The sequence below is a fragment of the Littorina saxatilis genome, linkage group LG17, assembly GCF_037325665.1.
Source record: "Littorina saxatilis isolate snail1 linkage group LG17, US_GU_Lsax_2.0, whole genome shotgun sequence".
Lineage (NCBI taxonomy): Eukaryota > Metazoa > Mollusca > Gastropoda > Littorinimorpha > Littorinidae > Littorina > Littorina saxatilis.
In genome coordinates, this window is record NC_090261.1 from 27543240 (window position 1) to 27566773 (window position 23534).

The 23534-nt window shown below is 41.1% G+C and overlaps 1 protein-coding gene across 1 annotated transcript in view; it reads left to right on the plus strand.

Annotated features, from left to right (window-relative positions):
- Nucleotides 1-23534, plus strand: part of LOC138952370 (thyrostimulin alpha-2 subunit-like) — a 56993-nt gene that overhangs the window by 27740 nt on the left and 5719 nt on the right. The window contains exon 2 of the mRNA XM_070324026.1: nucleotides 16243-16418. Within this exon, the coding sequence (XP_070180127.1) occupies nucleotides 16243-16418 (176 nt within the window). The remainder of the gene's footprint in view (nucleotides 1-16242; nucleotides 16419-23534) is intronic.

Consider the following 23534-nt stretch of genomic DNA (forward strand, 5'->3'; position numbering starts at 1 on the left):
AGATGCACAGAAAAGCGTGCTATGCAGCACAGCGAAACCACTACCGCGCTGAACAGGCTCGGCAGTTTCACTCCGTTTTGCACAAGCGGCGGACTACGGTCATTGTGAAAAAATGCATTGCGTTCAGTTTTATTTTGTGAGTTCCACAGCTTGACTAAATGTAGTAATTTTGCCTTACGCGACTTGTTTTATTTACATTGTCTTGTTAAAATAATGGCACATAATGAATTATAAACATCAATAAAACAATCCAACAGTATTCTATAAGCAAGTCGCGTAAGGCGAAATTACTACATTTAGTCAAGCTGTGGAACTCACAGAATGAAACTGAACGTAGTCCGCCGCTAGTGCAAAAGGCAGTGAAAGTGACGAGCCTGTTTGGCGCGGTAGCGATTGCGCTGTGCTTCATAGCACACTTTACTGTACCTCTCTTCGTTTTAACTTTCTGAGCGTGTTTTTAATCCAAACATATCATATCTATATGTTTTTGGAATCAGGAACCGACAAGGAATAAGATGAAAGTGTTTTTAAATTGATTTCGAAAATTTAATTTTGATCATAATTTTTATATTTTTAATTTTCAGAGTTTGTTTTTAATCCAAATATAACATACTTATATGATTTTGGAATCAGGAAATGATGAAGAATAAGATGAACGTAAATTTGGATCGTTTTATAAAAAAGTGGTTTTTTTTTTTACAATTTTCAGATTTTTAATGACCAAAGTCATTAATTAATTTTTAAGCCACCAAGCTGAAATGCAATACTGAAGTCCGGCCTTCGTCGAAGATTGCTTGGCCAAAATGTCAATCAATTTTATTGAAAAATGAGGGTGACAGTGCCGCCTCAACTTTTACAAAAAGCCGGATATGACGTCATCAAAGACATTTATCGAAAAAAAGAAAAAAACATCCGGGGATATCATTCCCAGGAACTCTCATGTAAAATGTCATAAAGATCGGTCCAGTAGTTTAGTCTGAATCGCTCTACACACACACACGCACAGATAGACAGACAGACAGACACACACACACACATACACAACGACCCTCGTCTCGATTCCCCATCTACGTTAAAACATTTAGTCAAAACTTGACTAAATGTAAAAAAAGAATGGGATAGCAAACAAACAAACAAACAAATTAAAAAAGCAAACAAACAAACGAACAAACATGGACATTAACTAACAAGCAAACGTATTAATAATCTACAGTATTTACTGTTAAAACAGCAATATTGCATTATGTGATGCTTGACCTAAAGGGAGGAGAGAGAGAGAGAGAGAGAGAGAGAGAGAGAGAGAGAGAGAGAGAGAGAGAGAGAGAGAGAGAGAGAGAAAGAAAGAGAGAGAGAGAGGGAGGGAGGGAGAGAGATGCAGACAGACAGACAGATAGACAGAAAGCGACACAAACAGAGAGACACACATACAGACAGACGGACAGAGACGGACAGACAGACCGAGTCAACACGTCCTTGCGAGTGGCCTTGACAAAATCAAATGTCATGTCATCCGACACAGCTGCACCCACAATACAGGAAAACTGTAAACGAATATCGTCCGAATTCGGCTAAACACTGACGCCTTTGTCAGGATTCTTTGGTCGGGAATGCGTGCACGAAGCAAACACAAGAAAGGAACAACGAGGAAGGACAAACACACATCGTAAACAGATTATTACACTGGCGTTGGAGCGATTCTTGGGCGATTTTTCTTGTTGATTAATCCGGTCTCTAGGCCGGTGTGTTTTATTTGTGCTTTGCGACCCCATTCAGCTGCCATTCTGTCGTGCCTTTCTTATTGACCCTTTCTCGTCTTACGACTAACCCCCTCCCCTCCCCCCTTCGTCTTTGCTTCCACTGACCGATGTTACTATGGTGTCGTTAAGTTGTTAACTGCTGACTAAGGTGTTGGTTTTTTCCGGTCTCTAGTACAGCGAGTTGTATTTGTGCTGAGCGACCCCATTTAGCTGACATTCTACCGTTCCTTTCTCGTTGACCCTTTCTCGTTTTACGAACCACCCCCTCCACCCCCAATCCCCCATTCCCATACCCCCCTAGCCGGAACTCGCCCCTCCCATTAAGTCTTCGTATCTCTCTACTGATTCAGTAACCACAGAGATGGCGCACGCACACTCTGGACGAATAAATACATTACAGATTTAAGCCTACGCACTGTTCGAATTCTTTGAAGGACACATTTGTTTGTTGACATCACTGTGGAGTGGGCGGTTTCCTTCTTGAGTTAAAAATAGGCATTTAATTATGAAGGTGATTGAGAAAACTCAAAGGAAACAGCACAGCAAACAAAACAAACAAACAAACAGATAAACACAATTCAAAGGGTAAACTCAAAGTTAAACAACAATCAAAAAGCTGGAAAGGTAAAAGATTTGGACGTTTGAATATAGAGACAAGTCGCGTGAAGCAATATAACAACATTTAGTCAAGCTGTCGGCATCAAAGTAACAGATTAACACCAACATTTCAGATAGTCTCGACTAACCACACACGGGTCACGCTCGTCTCCGCGTAAGGTGCAAACGTAGTACTTAGGCCTACTTAAACCTATTTTCGGTAATTCTGAGCAAATATTTGAAGTAAACATGACATATCTATATATTTTTGAATTCAGGAGAAGATGAGGAATACAACGCAATCAATTTTAAATCTGTTTGCGAAAAATCGATTTTAATGATAACTTTAATGAGCAAACTCATTAATTAATTGTTAAGCCTCCAAACTGAAATGCAATACCAAAGTCCGGGCTTCGTCGAAGATTACTTGACCAAAATTTCAACCAATTTGGTTGAAAAATGAGAGCGTGACAGTGCTGCCTCAACTTTCACAAAAAAAGTCGGATATGACGTCATCAAAGACATTTATAACAAAAATGAAATTTTTTCTGGGGATATTATACTCAGGAACTCTCATGTAAAGTTTCATGAAAATCGGTCTGGTAGTTTTCTCTGAATCGCTGTACACACACGCTCACACACACACACACACACACACATACACCGCGACCCTCGTCTCGATTCCCCGTCTATGTTAAAACATTTAGTCAAAACTTGACTAAATGTAAAAAGGAAACAATCACAAAACGTGAATTTATTAAAAACAAAAAATTCACCGAGAGAGAGAGAGAGACAGAGACAGAGACAGAGACAGAGAGTAAGAGAGAGAGACAGAGACAGAGACAGAGACAGAGAGTAAGAGAGAGAGGGAATTAGAGAGAGAGGGAGAGAAAGAGAGAGAGAGAGAACTAACTCAACAAGAAAAAGTAAAACAAAACAAAGGAAACAAATGTCAAACCAAAATAAATAAAAACAAACAAACAAGAAAACAACAAAGTTGTATACCTTATCTGTCACATGAAATGTCATTAAAATCGACATTCTTTTGGCTTCGCATGTTATCGTTTTTAACATCTCATAAAGCGGGTCGACTTAAATGGATAAGATACAAATATCATAATTTCCAGTAAACAAAAATAGAGGTCGTCCCAATACAGAACACAAACAACATAAGCGCACAGCCCACGTTGTGATTATGACCACCTGCACCATCGTCATAATTAAAAAAAATTCATATCAGAGAGTCTGAGAGGAGCTGAGGGTGGGGGGTTGGAATCAAGAGGTCAAATCAAACGCACTTCGCTGCAGTTACAGACAGATACTATCACCCTTTGCTGCACACTTACTTCAGACGAGTGAACATGAGTGGTTTGTACCAGCTAAGACGTTTTGCTGTTTATCGCACTATCGCACATAATTATATACAATTATACTTACTCGTGATCAGATTTACCCCCGTCTCCGCACTTTGCTGGTTTCAGACAGATACTGTCACCCTTTTTTGCACACTTTCTTAAGACGATGACACACGCGTGGTTTGGACCAGCTGAGAGGTCTTACTTATTCAGCACCATCGTAGAGATGTATGCGTACTCGTTGGTAGCTTTACTGCTGCTTGCGCCACAAAGTCTCTTCACAGGGTTCGTACAGGTCATGGAAAACCTGGAAAGTCATGGAATTTGATTTTTAATTTTCCAGGCCTGGAAAGTCATGGAATTTCAATTCAAGTCATGGAAAGTCATGGAATTTAACAAAAATAAGAAAGAAAGAAAAATTAACCTTTAGCACGCCAGCGGCGATTTTTGTTGCCCAGCCATTCTGCATCGATAAAGTACTTTAGCGCTTCGACAAGCAAGATGGAGGATGATGAGTTTGAAACTTTCTTTCGAGTTGTTTTTTGACAACAAAAAGTATGCGGAATTGGAACGAACTACCGAGGAAGATCTTCGCAATGAACTGTGTATCGCGGTGAAAAAAATGACAGTTCGTCAAGTCACAGTGACGGTTACGAAACGGAATTTACGAAAGTGCAGATGGATACAAACAGTGGCTGGTCCAGTTTAGGGAAATGACAGGACCAGCAAACATTAGCCTACCGATAATCTGACTGCGTAGCAAATGCTTGACTTGCTTGTCGAAGAGACACTGCGTAGAAACTGACTCAAATTCAGTGCAAACAAGCCAGTGTCAAAACTGGCAGTGACAAGACGTAAAAAGTTTGCTTGTTGGAAATGGCGACCTGTGGATCTAGTCATGGAAAATGTTATTGAGGCTCATGGAAAGTCATGGAAAAGTCATGGAATTTTGTTTCTAAAAACCAGTGGGGACCCTGCTTCATATCTTCGGTTTAAAGACAAGCATCACTTGCACTACCCTTAGCTGCCTGTTTTCTTAAGACGGTGCCACACGAGTGTCTTTTTCTGAACGGTCGAATACGACGTTTGAAACTCATGCAATATGAAGTGATCAATCGGAACACTGGCATTTGCGTTACGTGGCCGAATCTGACAGTTTAGCAGATTAATTGATCAAGAGAAGAACCACCCACGTTTTTTTATTTTTATTATTGGCATCTAATTCTCCGTTTGTCAACGCAGAAACCGAGTAAAACAAGTAAACTGAGACCCACAGTGGGAGAGTATGCTGGCAGATACCTGTCTTCACTCTACCGTGATCTCGTTAAATAGAGTTTAGATCTAGAGGGAAGGGGGGGGGGGGGGGGCAGGTTGGTAAAAGGGGCGAGCACTCACCTGAATGAGCGACGTCAGCTAAAAAAAATCATTTGACCTGCGTTTGTGTCATGCGCTGATGCTTTGCCAGGGGAGTTCTGGCAGAAACCAGCTACTCCTGCCTTTAGCTGGTGCGCGTTATTGAAACCGGTGTAACACGAGAAAATTACTCCCACGAGATTTTTACTCCGGAGTAAACATTTCGTACGAAAAAGTTACTCCCTTTACGAAAAAAGCACTCCCCCATTGCACGAGAAAATTACTCCCCAAGACAGGTGAGTTTCGAGTAAACATTTCGTACAAAAATTTTACTCCCCCAACGAATAAATAACGAATAAATTACTTCACCCCAACACGAGCAATATAACCTCCCATGCCAGGTGTACGAAATTGTTACTCCCTTGTCCCCTGTTAGTCTTGGTGGTGGAAGGGGTGGAAGGAGGGTAGCGCGACATTCGTGTGCGCAAGATCACTTATTGGCATTATCCCTTCGCCCGCATCCCATTTTTGCGTACGAGATTTTTACTGGAAGTAAAAAAAATGGGGAGTAAAAATTTCGTGGAGGGAGTCATTTTTTCGTGCCTTGGGGAGTTTTTTTCTCGTACGAAAAGTGTTCTCGGAGTAAGAATTTCGTACAAAATATTTACTCCGGAGTAAATTTTTCGTGGAGTAAAAATTTCGTGTTACACCGGCGCATCGTGTTCCCCATCGCACCGTTGACACCTTGCAGAGGTCCCTGAAGTGAAGCCCTACAATGTCGGCCCAGCTCGTGTCTCTCCTTTAAACAAGAGATCGATGTTGGTTTTTCATTGGTTAGTGGTACAGTATTAGTTGTTGTTGTTGTTGTTGTTGTTGTTGTTGTTGTTGTTGTTGTTGTTGTTGTTGTTGTTGTTGTTGTTGTTGTTGTTGTTGTTGTTGTTGTTGTTGTTGGTGGTGGTGGTACGAAGGAAGTTGTTCCACAAGCTATCAATTTGTTTATTATCTGGTTATATATTAATCATAAGTGAGCGAGAAAGAAAAAGAGAGTGAGAACGAGAAAGAGAGGGGATGAGAGAGAGAGAGAGAGAGAGAGAGAGAGAGAGAGAGAGACAGAGACAGAGAGATAGAGAGAGAGATAGAGAGAGAGAGAGACCATGCTATGAACTTAAATGAAAGTATGGGAAAAACGTGTCCTATAGCCTGTGAAACTTAACCCTTTGTGTGCCCTTTGAGCACCAGTAGCCATAATTGACAGAACTTCGTAGGAACGACACCTGACGCAGCAAAGTCTCTGTTCTATGTATTATCTCATTATTAGTAGTTTGTATAAAGCCCACTTGGTCGACATACTGGTGAATGTTTCGTTTTGTCTGTCCTTAAACTGTCGAACAACGAGCCTTTTTTTGGTTTTGAAAGTATTCAGGCCTTTCACAAAAGTTTTAGAGCAAAAATGTGGGACTTTTATCGAGACTATAGTGGTCGTTTGAAGTCCCCACGGAAGCTAGTCCGTAAGGTAGCAATCTCCTTGCGAGGGATCTTTGAAAACCTCCTCTGGTCACTCTCTCTGTCCCACGAGGACGTCTTGAGTTTTGTAGTAGTCTCCTTCCGTTCGGTACCTGTCAGAACTGTGACATAGCAGTGACAGGAGTCGTCTGCTACCACACCCTACTGGGGATCATGGCTGCCTGCATCATCGTGAAATCAGCATTGTTTGCTGCAGGGGGGGGGGGGGGGGGGGCGGGGAGTAGGAGTGTCTGTCAAGTGTTTTTAGTCTTTTCTTTGCCTTTCGCTCAGTACTGAGAGTAAAGTGGGGGAGAAAAGCAACAAGAAGATATACACGATAAAAGAACAAGTATTATTTGATAGAATATTGAATTAAAGTCAAAATATCATAATCACTAGACTCTCGATTTATACAGTTTCTTTAGACTTTTTCTTCAGTACTGAAAAACGAAGAGGTGGACGAGAATAAAAACACACCCCACACACACCAAACACCCCACACACCAAAGAAAAAGTGAGTTTATGTGGAACATTTAATATGGACAGACGCACATGTGTTCAGGTGTCATTTAATCAGAAACATCAGCTAGTTTTCGTTGAACCTAGTGTAAAATAAACCGTGAACTACAATAAAACACCACTTGTGTTTCCAAATTAATGTAATCCAAAGAGCCGTCTAAAAATCAAATACTCGGAAGGCAGCTGAACATAAATATAGACATACAATCTCTATCTATTGAATTCAAATAAAAGCGGCATTGTCCACGAAGTGTAGAGCAGCAAACAGAAACGACATTTTTGTCTTATCGCACGTATTTTCAAATACTTATTTTTGATTAGGTGTAAATACGGCCGCCCTAGCAAAGTGGTGAGGACGTCCGCCTTCCATGTGGAAGATTTGGGTTTCGAAAGCCAGCTACAAAATCCCTGACCTCCCAGTCCAATTTATTTGCAGTGTCTGACTCTCCTTCGTGTGTACACTCAAGCGCAAGACCAAGTGCATACGGAAAAGATCCTGTTGTCCATGTCAGACATAGGTCTGTTAGTTACAGAAACACGAACATACCCAGCATATCCCCCGAAAACAGAGTAAGCCTGTCTAAATAGCGGGAAAAAACGGCCATACACGTAAAAACTCATTCGTACCCACGAGCGCACGTGGGAGTTGCAGCTCCCCCGGACTCAGAAAAAGATGTGGTGTTACACGAGTCTGGGAAAATTGCTTTGGAATCAGAGGCCAGGAAAAACAGATGAGACTAACCCTTATAGTGCGGTTACCGTGCCAAAAATCATGCTTCAACCCACCAGTTTTTGCAACAAATTTTTTTTTTGCGGGAATGTTCTCAAAACAGTCTGGTTAGTGCCCAGTGCAAAATCTAAGTTTCAAACTATCGGCACAATCGAGAAATTTGCATATTAGTGACGGCATACATTAGTGGAAGAAGACACTGTTTTGTTCTCCAAGATAAGCCTATCATGTTGCATCTCGTTAGAAAGATCTCGGCTCAGAGAACTCAGAAAAGCAGCTATTTAATATCTATGACGGCAGTAGTTGACACAAAACGCGTTGAAAATAGAATCCGAGTGCTTTTTCGCATAAACACACTCACACACACACACGCTCACTCACTCACACACACACAAACACACACACACACACACACACACACACACACACAAAACGCGTTGAAAATAGAATCCGAGTGCTTTTTCGCATAAACACACACCCACACACACACACACACACACACACACACACACACACACACACACACACACACACACAGAAAAATACACACGCATGTGCTTTCTAGCACACGCACACCCTTTTTTATTCTCTCACCTCTGCTTCTCAATATGCCTCGCCTTATTCAGTAAAGTTGGACGGGGAATTGGAGCAACTGGCACCACGACACTCTCCACACCCAGGCGAATAAACGAGTCCGTGTTTACGACAGCTGCATCTTCTTGTGTCACAGTCAGTCTTGCATGCACACCGAATCACTTTCAGAAGAGCTGCTGGTACTGCTGGTAGGTCCGATGTGCTTTGGCAGCATTTGGGGCATACACAGTGCAAAGTGCATCGTACAGGCCAGTTTCCGCCATGAGATGTCCTATACAAGCGAGAAAACTCATCTCCATGTGGAAGGGACCAAGCCGAAGAACTACAGAACGTAGCTCACTGAAAGCTGCTTCTGCTGATATGATGCTGAGGGCCTTCCACCACAGGGGCTGATCAAAAGGTGACTACAGGGGTTTTGTTGTATCGCCTAGCTTCAGCAGAAAGAAACAACAGCGTTGAATAGATACAAGTTTTGTCACTGGGTTTGAGATCAATCATCGGCAAGAAGACAATAGATGACTGACCTGGAAAGTCACCATTGTGGACGGCCTGCATTACTCCTGACCAGAACGGTCTCTGAGGAATGAGCAGCCATGCTGACTTCCATAGGACTTCAACTTCTTTGGTAGGGTCTTCAACTAGGACTGTCCATAACTTCTCATAGGTGAGACTTGCCAGGCCTTCACATCTCTCATCGTAGAAACTGATTTTGACACGGGCTTTCTTCATGACCTCCTCCAGCCTAACCTTTGTTTTCAGAGCGATGGACGACCTATTTTTGATGAACGGGGTTATGGAAGCAATCATGCCCATTCCATGGAAGGTATTCAGGCCATCAATTGTTCCAGTGTTATGATCGACATTGTCTGCCATGTACTGCATGAAATGTTCATCTGTGGCTGGCACGATTATCTCCTGGGTGGCAGCCGCACTCATTTCGTCCGTCTTTACTTCTCTGTAAGAGGAGCTGAATCCAAGGGAGTACATCGTGTCAATCAGGAACTTGGAACCAAAACAGTGGTGCATCTGAACTCCAAGACCAATCTGCAGTGGAGCAATTAAAATTCTTGGGCGAGCTGCTTGCATAATTGCTTGGCCGATTGAAGCAACCTTCACATCAGTGTCCTTTCCACTGAAGATCTCTCTGAGGAAAGTTTGCAAGGATTTTGGCACAAAATCAAGGTTTGCTGTAATTGAGAAAGTGCTGTCTGGACTTGGGTATTCTTTTTTGTTGGTGTTTATCTTCTTAATGTCACTTTTGATAAGTTCAGCAGCAGCTCTGATGATGTTGTCTTTTTGAGTTTCTTCGTCGGTCGTCTCAGGTGTCGAATAAAAGGAATGAAGAATAGACCATGTAGTTCTCTGAAATGTTACCACGTTTGCTTTCCCATCCATTTCTGTGATGATAATTTCATTACCAAAATGTTTCTTTAATTCTTCTTTCATCTTTGAGTGACTATAACAGTCACCACCTGTAAACTCTTTCATTTTTCTGATGAGGTCGATGATGGTGACTTCTGTATCGTTTTTTTGCAGATAATTGACAACTTTTCTGAACGCTTCTGCTCTTTTTTCATCGACTGGTCTTCCTTGTTTTGGTCTTTTGTTGTCAGTGTCTGATGCAAAGCACTTTGGAAGTTTCCTTTTTGTTCTAAAATTGGTGCTGCATGATTGGTGGTACAAAGCATCAGCTGCTGGAAGGTCCGAGACGAATTCTATCTTGCCTTTTACCTTTTCAGGCCATTCGTCTGCTCTTTCAGCACAGATTCTATAGACGGTCTTCTGAAAATCTAAAGTGCGAACAGGAAGTACTGTTGGACCTCGTTTTGAAACAAGTTCTGCATGCATGCCACAAAATAAACAACATTTCCTGAAATCAAAGGGCTGCTTCTTTGACCGCAGTACTTGGTTCAAATTTGCAGCAGTATCTTCATCTTTTTTCCCACGAAGGTAGGCTGCTATGTTGTGCTTGTTTGTATATGAACTGCGACAACATACATGCACAGCCTGCTCCTCTGCAACAACAATTGAATCACCACGCTGGGTACTGACTCTGTGTATGGTGTCTCTTCCCTTCTGTTGCGGAATGACGATCTGCTCCCCTGAATAAAGGCTGCCTCCACACAGGATACACAACTGCTCCATGATCTGGAAAAAAATACATTTATAACATAAACTTAAATAAAGCAGTTGGATTGACACTGTGTGTATAATTGTCCAGACGCTAATTAATTTTGTCTTTAAGTAGTAGAGCATATTTTATTATATAATATCCTGAATACAGTGAAACACCCTTATTAAGACCCTCCATTTTAAGACCTGGTTTTCTCAGATTAATTGTTGGTCTTAAGAAAGGGGGTTCCACTGAAACAGGATTTATTGAAAATATATATATATTGGATTTGTTTTATTAAGCCTTTTTTATGAAAACTTTTTTTTTTTTAGCCTTTAATAGAAATTGCTATGTCAAACCTACCTCATTCTTGTCTCATTCGCAGTGGTCACTGGTGTAGAGCAAGGTTTTCGCTCAGAAAGCAGGTGACTGTAGAAAAAAATGATAACATTAATGATTTACGCATCAAATAAAGGCTATCGAGATAGCATTCCATCGGAGAAGTGCCTAAAGTGTCAGCAATGGCGACAATAACATAAAAAACATAAATAAAACATCACCGAACAGTGCAACAGGAAGGTTATTTTTGACAGCATTCGCCTACCATACATACTGGAAGCACGATCAACAATTCGCACGGTCTTTGAGTATAATATACTTTTTTTCTTCTAATCTAACTTCATAATTGTATTTGTGATGCTGAGCATATCAACTGCAAAGATTATCTGCACGTTTGAAACGCTAAAACAAGTTTTAGACTCATGTTGTGCTGTCTGGAAGCAGACGAACTTTTAGCGAAGCTAGGTCGTCTGCATATCAGGCTTTTTTCTTTCCAATGCATTCGTATGGCATAAATAAAGAACTAGCGCTAGCATTCTACACATGCAGCCGAGAAAATGAAGTGGTAAAAATGTTAAAGGACGAATAAAAACGTAAAGATTATCGATTACTCACCTTTTTGCATGTGGCCACGCGAAGCACGTTCGACTAGACTTTGAGTGCATGGCGCGCATAAACTTCCGGCTTTGCGACGGCAGGCCAAACCAGTCAAATCTGCTTGTTCCGTGTGATTGCATGACTTTTCTGATCCGATAACTCACTTATTCCATTACCTCAGGGCTTAGATTTTGAACTGGGTACTAAAGGACACTTTATCTACCAGTCTGTGCTGATTTCATTTTTGTTGCAATTAGTGGTACCCCTTTAGCTCCCGTAATTCCACTATTATCTGTTACAAGCTCTCTGACTGCGGACTCTCATACTTCAAAAACCTGAAACGAAATACCTCCATGGCTTGTTGACGTTTTTGCAATAATCTACTACGTTCTTGTGTGTGTGTGTGTGTGTGTTTTGTGTGTAAAAAGAAGCACTTCTTAGGGGGATGATATCCATCTAAGTTAGAGAAAAGTTGGAAAAAAACAATTCTGTTGTTTAAAGGCGTCGAGATCTGGTTGCTTTCAATTAGAAAACGAAGCTGAAATAAATACCTGGAAAATAAGGATTAGATCTGTTGTTCATAAATTGTCCTCTAAATGCCCCAGAGAGCCTTAACTGCGATTAACAGGTTGAAAGAGGATATTCAATCTTTGCACAAAAAAGAAAGATAGAAAGAAAGAAAATTAGAAATTTCGTATCTCTGGCTTTCTTTATTTTTTCTCACTTCTATATTTTCCCAGGATTGTCCCCCTCTCTCTCTCTCTCTCTGTCGGTCTGTCTGTCTGTCTGTCTCTACCAGTCGTGCGCGCGCGCACGCACGCACGCATGCACGCACGCACACACACACAACCACACACAACCACACATACACACACACACACACACACACACACACACACACACACACATACACGACTGGAGTCGACGCAAACGTTGTTTTATGTTATAACATCCAGCCAATCAGATCAGATCAGAAATAAACATTGCAACATTCCACTATTTTATATTGTTTTCAAAGACAATACAATACAGAGCTTTGTGATTCGCAAAAGGATGGGCATTTGACGAAACTGTGTAGATACTGTGTCCAATTTGTTTAAGACAAAATAACTCCAGCAGAACATTTCATGGTCTCTTCTCACAGTGGGCATTCTTTCGAATTCTGTGTTCAAATGTAACGTGGGTGACTCGCATTTAAATCTTTCCTACCCAAGAAGATACCAATCAGAACGTTGATTAAAACAATAAAAGACACAGACACAGACACACAGACAGACACTGACAGGCATACACAGACACATAGACACACACAAGCACGCACACACACACACACACGCACGCACGCACGCACGCACGCACGCAAATACACACGCTCACACACACACACACACACACACACACACTGCACACGCACGCACTCACACACACACACACACACACACACACACACACACACACACACACACCCCACACACACACCCCCCATACACACACATAAAAGGCTCGCATTTGTTTTACAATGTTTGTTCTAAACCGAAATTATACACAGATAGTCGAATTCACGATCTTACGATTTTATACAAATTTGTTGTTTTTTTGTCTCCTGTAGCTGCAAGATAATTGTGTATTGAGTGGCCCTTTTTGGCTCACGTAAGTGTAGCCTATGCGATGCTAAATTTTGTCTGTCTGTGCGTGCGTGCGTGCGTATGTATGTATGTATGTATGTACTAGATGATTACCCGCTTCGCCGGGTACCGGCTTCGCCGGGAAGAAGTAGAGCCGAATACCAGGCGCACGAAGAAAAGGAGATAAACGCGCAAAACACTGGAGACCTTCTAAAAATAGTAACGTGCAGTGACCTTCTAAAAATAGTAACGTAGTAACGGGAATATGGATTGACGCCACACGGAGGAAGGGAGATAATCGCGGCTGAAAACACTGGAGAAGATAAGGAAGAGTTACTGGTAGTGGATCCCGACAAAAAAAAACCAAAATCGGTTCAGCGCGCACAGCGCTGCGCGCTGAGAGCACGTGTTGAAATATCTCATCGATGAGGTTGTGTCCGGGGTGTAGCTGAATACGGTGTCCAAATTTGAAAAAAGATCCACCGAGAACTTTGGCCGTGCATCGCGAACAGACAGACAGACAGACAGACAGACACTAGTCGTATATATATATAGATGTATGTCTGTGGTAGAAACTTTAACATTTGACTGAACACCGTAATACTAATTTTACCTGGTTAGTATTCAATCAACAGCTTAAAAGTATTGAAGCAATGATCAACATTTCGTCGGCACGTATGTAGTTAAAGTGTGTATCCAAAGAAAACGGGTGGTGGGGGGTTTTGGGGGGGGGGGGTAAAAACAGGTGACTGGTTTGTGTCGTGTGTGGTATGTAGACCAGGTCAGGGGTCAAGGTTAGGTCAGATCGCGTGAAGGATTGTGGTATAGATACAGTTATCACCGAGCTGCAGTTCGCCGATTCGGAGAAGACGATTTTACATTGTTCGGTTTCGTAGCTCCAGAAAAATAGATAAAGAAGATACCAAAGGAGATTTCCTACAGGTTAATCTGCACAGCGTGTTTCCAGTGTCTGCGCGAGGAAGCGCAGCGCTGTCGAAAGCGCAGTGTCGATCTGGCCATCTCAGGCAGTCGTGTCCCCGTAAGTAGGCTACAGACAGACAGATCTAGATCTAGTGTCTCGCACTCTTGCACCGTGTCACCTATGCTTACTGTGTGTGTGTATGTGTGACGGAGCGATTGAGTTTGTGTTACTGTTTGTTGATTTCTTACGTGAGCCTTGAAGGCTTCGCCTCTTGTTTAACATGGTGTGTCATATCACCTGTGGCATTGTGTTTTTGCGCGTGACTGTTTGTAGGCCAGCCCATGGTTTATTTGCTCACAAATTGCCCCCGTCTCCACTTGGTTATTTAGATTACACGGTGTCGTATGTATCACGCTCCGACAAATAAAAAATAAAAACTAACAGGAAGTTTGGTTCCTTGAAAGTCTAGCTTTTATCATGATACGTGTGGCTTTATGTTTTTCTAATTAGTTGTGATAAAGGTACCTTCCCCTCCGCTTAAACGAGCATGTAAGCCACCACATATAAGCTGTACTTTCACGTAGGAAAAGAGCATCGTTCCGCTTGGTCACACAATGAAAATCAACATGCCTGCTGCTTCCTGTTGAACGAATTCAGCAACAAGTACCCCTCACTCTTCACAAAAAGCAAAAGTGGAATTATGTTCTTTAACAAACCTGGCGTGATCTATTGTGACTTACATGATGGGTTTTCTCAGGGAAAGGAAGGTGCAGTCTTTAAATCAATCCTTGCATGCAGGTAGTTATCAACATGAAATAAGTTTTATGTGTTGTATTAAATGTGGGTTGCCACGTGATATTATGGGCCAGAGTACTTTCCATTATAATTCTTGGACTTGTTATTTGAATTTGATTCTCAAGGGCCAGAAAAATGGTTATGTAGGCTAGGATATCGATAATAAGGTTATAGCACGCGTTTACCATGTATGCGGGATTGTGTATTTCATTTGGGGTATATATTTCTCTGACCTTGTGTTTCAAATACATACTGTACTGCACATTATGTCATATGTTTCATGATTTGGTTGTGTATGATTCTGTTGCTAATGACATTTGTAGTTTTGTGCGTTCTCTTTGAGCCTCTTATGGATGACGCCTGATAGAGTCCACTGCTGAAATATGAAGTACTTTGTCAGCGAAAGTGTTCACCATGTATGGAATTGTGAGCTTTCTATTTCGTGATCCTTCCCTGTTATCCAGAATACTGTCCATATGGTAACTTTTGTAGACAGCCTATCCTAACCTCAGCCCAGAACATTTGAGTTATTCATGATACTTTCCATATGGTAAGTTTGGTACAAACCTCTCTCCCAACCTCAGGTCAGAACACTTGATTATTCCGAGCGGTACGGAGAATAATACCCGATTATTCCGAGCGGGATGGAGAAAAGTACCCGATTATTCCGAGCGGGACGGAGAAAAATACCCGATTATTTCGAGCGGGACGGAGAAAAATACCCGATTATTCCGAGCGGGACGGAGAATAATACCCGATTATTCCGAGCAGGACGGAGCAAAAATACCCGATTATTCCGAGCGGGACTGAGAAAAATACCCGATTATTCCGAGCGGGACGGAGAAAAATACCCGATTATTCCGAGCGGGACGGAGAAAAATACCCGATTATTTCGAGCGGGACGGAGAAAAATACCCGATTATTCCGAGCGGGACGGAGAATAATACCCGATTATTCTGAGCGGGATGGAGAAAAATACCCGATTATTCCGAGCGGGACGGAGAATAATACCCGATTATTCCGAGCGGGACGGAGAAAAATACCCGATTATTCCGAGCGGGACGGAGAAAAATACCCGATTATTCCGAGCGCTCTCCAGTCGACCCAGCTGGAAAAGGGTACCTGGCCGTATCTAGGGTTTGGGAAGGCAAAGGCAGCGAGGGAAAGGAGATAGGCACCGCTTATTTATAGATAAAGCTGGCCCTTGAAAGGTTCAGATCTCTAACATCTCGCTCCCCTACGATCACATTTTATTAAGGGAATACCTTTACCTTTACCTTTACCTAGCTTTGTCGAGGGGCCAGAGAGGACCCGTAGCTCCTTAGGTAATTGTGTGTTTATTGATAGCATATCTTAAACGGATTATATGAAAATTGAGTTTCAATTTCAATTTTTTGAGAGCTTTACCAACTGGCATTATTTTGTTTTCTGTTGGTGTTGCAGGTCACACTCGAGTGGTGAAGATTCCAGGTTGTGTTCCGTTCCAAGTGACGACGAACGCGTGTCGAGGGTTTTGTCTCTCCTACGCCATTCCCTCTCCGACACACACACTTGCCTACAACCCCGACTATGTCATTACCTCTCGGGCAGAGTGCTGCGGCATTACCGATACACACGACGTAAGTGTTATTCAGGGCCGGTGTCACGAACTGAAAACTCTGCCTGAACAATCCTTCTCAATGCGGTCAATGCGCATGCGCTAACATGGGGAGATTAATCAAGTCGTGAACAACCTAACCCTAACCCTAACCCTTATCCTAACCCTAATCCTAACCCTAACCCTAACCCATGGTTCGTTCGGTCAAAGGGTCGCCTTTTTTAAAGTCCAAGATTGGCGCATGCGCATTGACCGCTTGGAGAAGGATTGTTCAGCAGAGGTTTCAGTTCGTGACACCGGACCTAGTGTATGAGAGGGAGGAGATTCCAAAATAAGGCAGGAGTACGGTTGCTGGCCAGATGGGGAGGGAGTGGGGTGGGGGGTGTTTGTGTCCCACAGATGCTGTTGAAATTCAGTATTTTAAAGGGATATTTTGGTTCACCCCTTGAGAAAATAGGTACATTTGCCCGGTGAAGGGGGAGGGGGCTTCCAGAATCAAGACCTCTCTCAAGATCCAGCCCGTTTATTATTGATTTAGTTGATGTTGTTGTAGTTGCTGTTAAGCGTGGGGGTAAGGGTTGTGGTGGTGACAAATACGATGTAAGTGTTGTTATTGTTGTCGTTGTTTTGTGAGTGTTGGTGTTGTGGCAGCAGCAACAACAACAACAACAACAACAACAACAACAACAACACTGCTAACCTACACTGAAGTGATGTACATGTACAGAGAACACAGACCAAGGCTTGCTATAAGTTATTATTATTTTTTGTAACAATTAATAACAAGACATATACAATCTTATTTCAAGTATGCGATTCTAGATTACAGCTGATACTCCTGATCAATCAATCAATCAATGAGTCTTATATCGCGCATATTCCGTGGGTACAGTTCTAGGCGCTCTGCAGTGATGCCGTGTGAGATGAAATTTTATACGGCCAGTAGATTGCAGCCATTTCGGCGCATATTTACCTTTCACGGCCTATTATTCCAAGTGACACGGGTATGGGTAGACAATTATTAACTGTGCCTAAGCAATTTTGCCAGGAAAGACCCTTTTGTCAATCGTGGGATCTTTAACGTGCACACCCAATGTAGTGTACACGGGGGGAGGTTCGGACACCGAAGAGAGTCTGCACACAAAGTTGACTCTGTGAAATAAATTTCCGCCGAACCTGGGATCGAACTCACGCTGACAGCGGCCAACTGAATACAAATCCAGCGCGCTACCAACTGAGCTATATCCCCGCTAATGTTTGTTGTCCACTAGAAAGAACAAGGTATAATATGCACTCTTAATATTGACAGCAGTACATAAAAGCAAATAAGTCGGTGCCTTTTCTTTGTTGTTTGATCTCGGCATTAGTGCTCAGCCTCACTGCACTTGGCTTAAGCACTAATTACGACCACATCATTAGCCACGATCGAGGGAAAGCCCTTGATAGGTTATCAAACTCTGCACCTACCATCTTGCCTTCTAGGTTTTCAAAGAGATCTTTTCTAATGTCAAAAGGACAAAGTCGATTTTTTAATTGTAGGAGAAAGTCGCCTAATATGTACCACTTTTTCACGCTGATAATTGTCTTGTTATCTTACGAAGAAGTTTCATTTTGTGTTTGTATCTCTTTATAGTTAACCGTTTGGTCTAATTAGAGCGAATTAGCCTTGATAGACATTCAGCAAAAAATAAATTCAGTAAAATTCACACCCGGGTCATACAAGGAGCCCGGGCTTCGACTATGTACCAGTGAAGAGGCCTTCACGAATCACTGTACAAAAAATCTATACTTCAAAATAGTATGATACAATTTAGTGTGCAAGTCAGACTGATTCAAATATCATGCTTCAGATTTATCTGTTTCGGTTCGACGATAACATTATTCGAAGCACAACAGTAAACCAAAGAAATTTTTCAAAAACAGAGAGAAAATAAAAGAAATTATCAACTTTCAGGTAATGAAGACTATTCGGTATATTTTTTGGGAACCTCAAGGGTTATTTTCAGCAAGCTTCTTATTGAATGACTGAACATGCCTTTATGTGTTCTTTTCTTCTATTTGTTGAAGGTGGTCCATATCAAGGTACACACACATACTTTGAGATTTTGCTTTTATGTTTTTGTTTGTGCTAGAAACTCAGGACCAACACTACTAAAAGTAACAAATGCAGTCTTGGCTGTAATAATAACGCAAAGTGTGTGTGTGTGTGTGTGTGTGTGTGTGGGTGTGTGTGTGTGTGTGTGTGTGTGTGTGTGTGTGTGTGTGTGTGTGTTTTGACAGCTTTGTCTGTGGACAGAAACTAGTCCGTTTGAAGTATCAAATTTAGAGTGAAAGCTGACAAAAGTTTTGTGATTTGTGCGTTTGCGACTGTTTTGAAATGTGCAAGTTATTAAGGGAGGGTAAATGCACCAAATGACATTGTTTCGAGCGCTCCAGCACCGCTAGTTTGTCAGAACAGGAGGTGGTCCATATTAGGAGCCGGTACATATGAGGCGCTCTTCCGCTACTCTTAATATAGACAGCAGTACATGAGAGCAAATAGGTCAGTTTATTTCTTACACCAAAGTGTATTAGATGATGTTTGGCTAATTTCGATGTACAAAATTAATTCCGAGCGCCTGTTATTTTTGGCAAAGATAACATAATGTTGATTTGGAAACAAGACACTGGTTGTTGGCTGTAAAATGTACAACTGAAGAAGAAAGATTGCGTCTGTTGCACTGGCAATTTTTACACATAATTTAAACAACCAATATTTTGTTAAATAAGATGGGTTTATGTAAAACGAATAAGTGTGAGGACCAATGAAGAAGGATGCTCACCGCCTATTTACAAGAAAGAAAAAAAAAAGAAAAAGAAAAAAAAAAAAAACAAAGGAAAGAAAAAAGAGAGAAGAAAACAAGGAAGGGTTGAAGCAGCCTGCATGCAACTGAGGTCGAACAAAATAAAATAAAAAAATAAAATAAAAATAAAAATAAGTGTGAGGTTTGTATTGAATTGGACACACTTACTTGACCACTTCGTTTTTCCTTGCCAAGAGGGGAGAAAAGGTTGGAAAGTATGTACAGATTTTGTTTATAAGCACACTGTGTTTGATATGGTGTTGAGCGAAAAAGATGTTATACTTGGTTATTTTAATGAAAATTTAAACAGTGATCAGATTTAGTTGTTAAATTATTGTATTTCATTAAAAAAATGACCATGTGAAAATGTAAATAGGGAAAGAAGTTAAATTTGGGTATTTTAGTGGAATGATAGTTAAATATTAGAAAGAAGTTTATGTGTTGTAGTATATATACATGTAGTTGACAATTTCATTAAAAAAAAAAGTCGCGTAAGGCGAAAATACAACATTTAGTCAAGCTGTCATACTCACAGAATGAAACTGAACGCACTGCATTTTTTTCACCAAGACCGTATACTCGTAGCATCGTCAGTCCACCGCTCGTGGCAAAGGCAGTGAAATTGACTAGCCAGAATAGCGCGGTAGTGGTTGCGCTGAGCAGGTTAGCACGCTTTTCTCTGTTATTGTTAACTTTCTGAGCTTGTTTTTAATTCAAACATATCATGTCTATATGTTTGTGGAATCAGGAACCGACAAGGAATAAGATGAAATTATGTTTAGATCGATTTCGAAAATTTGATTTTAATCGTTATGTTTATATTTTTAATTTTCAGAGCTTGTTTTTAATCCGAATATAACATATTTATATGTTTTTGCAATCAGAAAATGATGAAGAATAAGATGACATTGTTTTTGGATGGTTTTATAACAAAATAATTTTAATTACAATTTTCAGATATTTAATGACCAAACTCATTATCAAATTTTAAGCCTCCAAGCTGAAATACAATACCAAAGTCCGGCCTTTGTCGAAGATTGCTTGGCCAAAATGTTAATCAATTTCATTAAAAAATGAGGGCGTGACAGTGCCGCCTCAACTTTTACAAAAAGCCGGATATGACGTCATCAAAAACATTTATCGAAAAAATGAAAAATGCCTCGGGGGATATCATTCCCAGAAACTCTCATGTAAAATTTCATAAAGATCGGTCCAGTAGTTTACTCTGAATCGCTCTACACACACACAGACACACACACACACACATACACCACGACCCTCGTCTCGATCGATTCCCCCTCTATGTTAAAACATTTAGTCAAAACTTGACTAAATGTAAAAAGGTCAATGAAGAAGGATGCCTGAAGAAAAACAAGAAATAAAGAAAAAAAAAAATCAGACAAAAAATAGTTGTTGAAGCAACATGCATGCAACTGAGGTAAAAAAAATTTTTTTTACAAAAAAAATAAAAAAATAAAAAAGTCGGTTTCTTTCTTTTGTTGTTTGATCTTGAAATTAGTGCTCAGCCTCATTGCACATGGCTTAAGCTCTAATTACGACCACATCATTAGAAACTATAGATGGAAAGCCTTTGGTAGGTTATCTAACTCTACACCTTCCATCTTACCTTCTAGGTTTTCAAAGAGAGCTTCTCTAATGTAGACAGGGCAGTCGGGGCTAATAAGAGGATACTCTTCTAGATCGACAGACTTCAAAGGGCCAATTGAATCTACTTCGGAGTTCAACGCCCATGAGTTCAAAGTTGTAACCACCCACGTTTTTTGGACGATTTTAGCCGTAAGTGGACACCTTTGTTGAAACTTCATCCGCTGCGGAGATTGGGGTTTTCCTTACCACAAACTACCAACAATCTGCTTGTTTTGAAGATAAGAGCTACCAAGGGGCTTCATCCTTTAGACGTTAGCATTTGAGTGGAATGACTATGATAAGGAGTTCTGTTACGCACTAAGCGCTAATCAAATGGTGATAAGGAAGTTGTGTTTTCCCTTACCGAAAAGTACTGACAATGTCCTGTTTTGAAGATTAAAGTAACGGAAAGTGCTTCATAACGAGGCGTAAGTCTTGGAGTGGAATGACTTCGTTGAGGAATAATATCACGCAGTTAGTGCCGTTAAAAGGGTCGATTTGTAACCGATTTTCGACTTTCGAGCGATGTTTAAGTCAGTTAAAAATCGCAACTATGTGACAGCTAGTGCTCAGCTAACTTTTAAGCCGGCAGTTGAAGGGATAATATCTAACAAAAAAACTGTCTCAAATCTCCCCACGAGCTATACAGTTCAGGTTGGGGGTTTATGTGACCATATACCAGAAATACCTTAAAATAAACGTTTGAGTGCTGAGTTACTCGAAGTGAGTGGGCATCCCAGACTGTCATTCTCATTGTGACGTTCTTTACGCGAGTCATAATTTTTGTCCTACCTTTCGACCCTGAGTATTTCATGCGCTATTCCTGGAGATACAGAATTGAATGTGAGCCGAGAGCTACAGAGTTCATTTTGGGAGATGAATAAGATGACAACACACACGAGACAGGTCTTAGAATGTGTGTTTGAGCGTTCTATTTTTCAAATCTAAATGGTGTGGTTGGTAGTCATGGCAGATCGTGATATTCTCCAAAGGACATTGTTTTTTTCTTCTTTTCTGTTATGCGAAGCGTTTTAGCCCTGTATGGCTGTGAGTATTGTTCAACATGGCCGGTTTTAACTTATTGTCACAGGGCTTCCAACAGACGCTCCATCTAGAGAAACCCGGGACCCCCATTTTAGGGGGCAGGGGGGGGGGGGGGTTGATGGTGGACATCTATGCCTCAAAATCCCGCCCAAGGTCCCTTATCTTCACACACATCTCTAAAATAAAGTCGCAAACGGACTAAAACAGCTCAATTAAACTAATTTTGAGAGGCTTGCTAATTAACTGGGCACTCAATGCGGCGTATTTAATTAAGCACATTTGATAACACTGTTCGGTAGTCATTATTTTGTTATGAGATGTCATAATATCTTGGAACTTGACTAATTAGGACAGCTTCTGGCCTAGGGACAGCGATCTCCAAAGGGACTTTCCCTGCAGAGGGTCAACTTCCGGAACGGAAATTAGGTTTTCTGCTTACCTTGACACTGGCACACTTTGTCTGAAACACGTCGGTGTAAATTGGTCTCTCCTGACTACCCACCAAAACACCCCCACACACACACCCCCCCACACACACACACACAGACACACACACACACATATATACACACACATATACATACACACACGTACGTACACACACACACAGACACACACACACACACACCCTCACACACACACACACAGACACACATACACACACACACACATATATACACACATATACATACACACACGTACGTACACACACACACACACACACACACACACACACATACACACACACACCCACACACACACACATACACACACACATACACACACACACACATACACACACAAACACACACATACACACACACACACACACACCCACACACACCCACACGCACATATATATATATATATATACACACACGTATACATACACACACGTACGTACACACACACACACACACACACACACACACACAGAATATCCCTAAAGAAAATCGTCTTTGTATTGAATGCAATGTCATAGAAGATGAAATACATTTTCTAGATAAATGCAATAAATATGTTAAATTAAGGGATGAATTTAAAGAAGATGCTTCACATATCAATATGAAATATGCTAACAAAAATCCAAGTAACTTATTTTTAGAAGACGAAGTTCAAGTTCGTCTTGGCAAATTTGTTACGGATTGTTTTAGCATTGTATAATGCATTATTTGTTGTTTGTTGTGTCAATAACTTTACTGGTTCATGACAATAAACATTATTCTATTCTATTCTATTCTATTCTATTCACACACACACAAACACACCCACACACACACACACACATACACACACACACACACACACACACACATACACACACACACACACACACACACACACACACATCAACAAAGAATACAAAACAAAAAGGAGAGAAACAACCAAACATAAACAAAAAGTCATCAAGCAAAATATCATCAAGATGGGATAAAGACTGGAACGTTCGATAACATATAACGCAGAACATTCACAAGGACATAGCCCGAAAGGCAAAAGGCAAATAAGAATGAGAAGACTAGAAAGAAAAACAAGTCGCGTAAGGCGAAATTACTACATTTAGTCAAGCTGTGGAACTCACAGAATGAAACTGAACGTAGTCC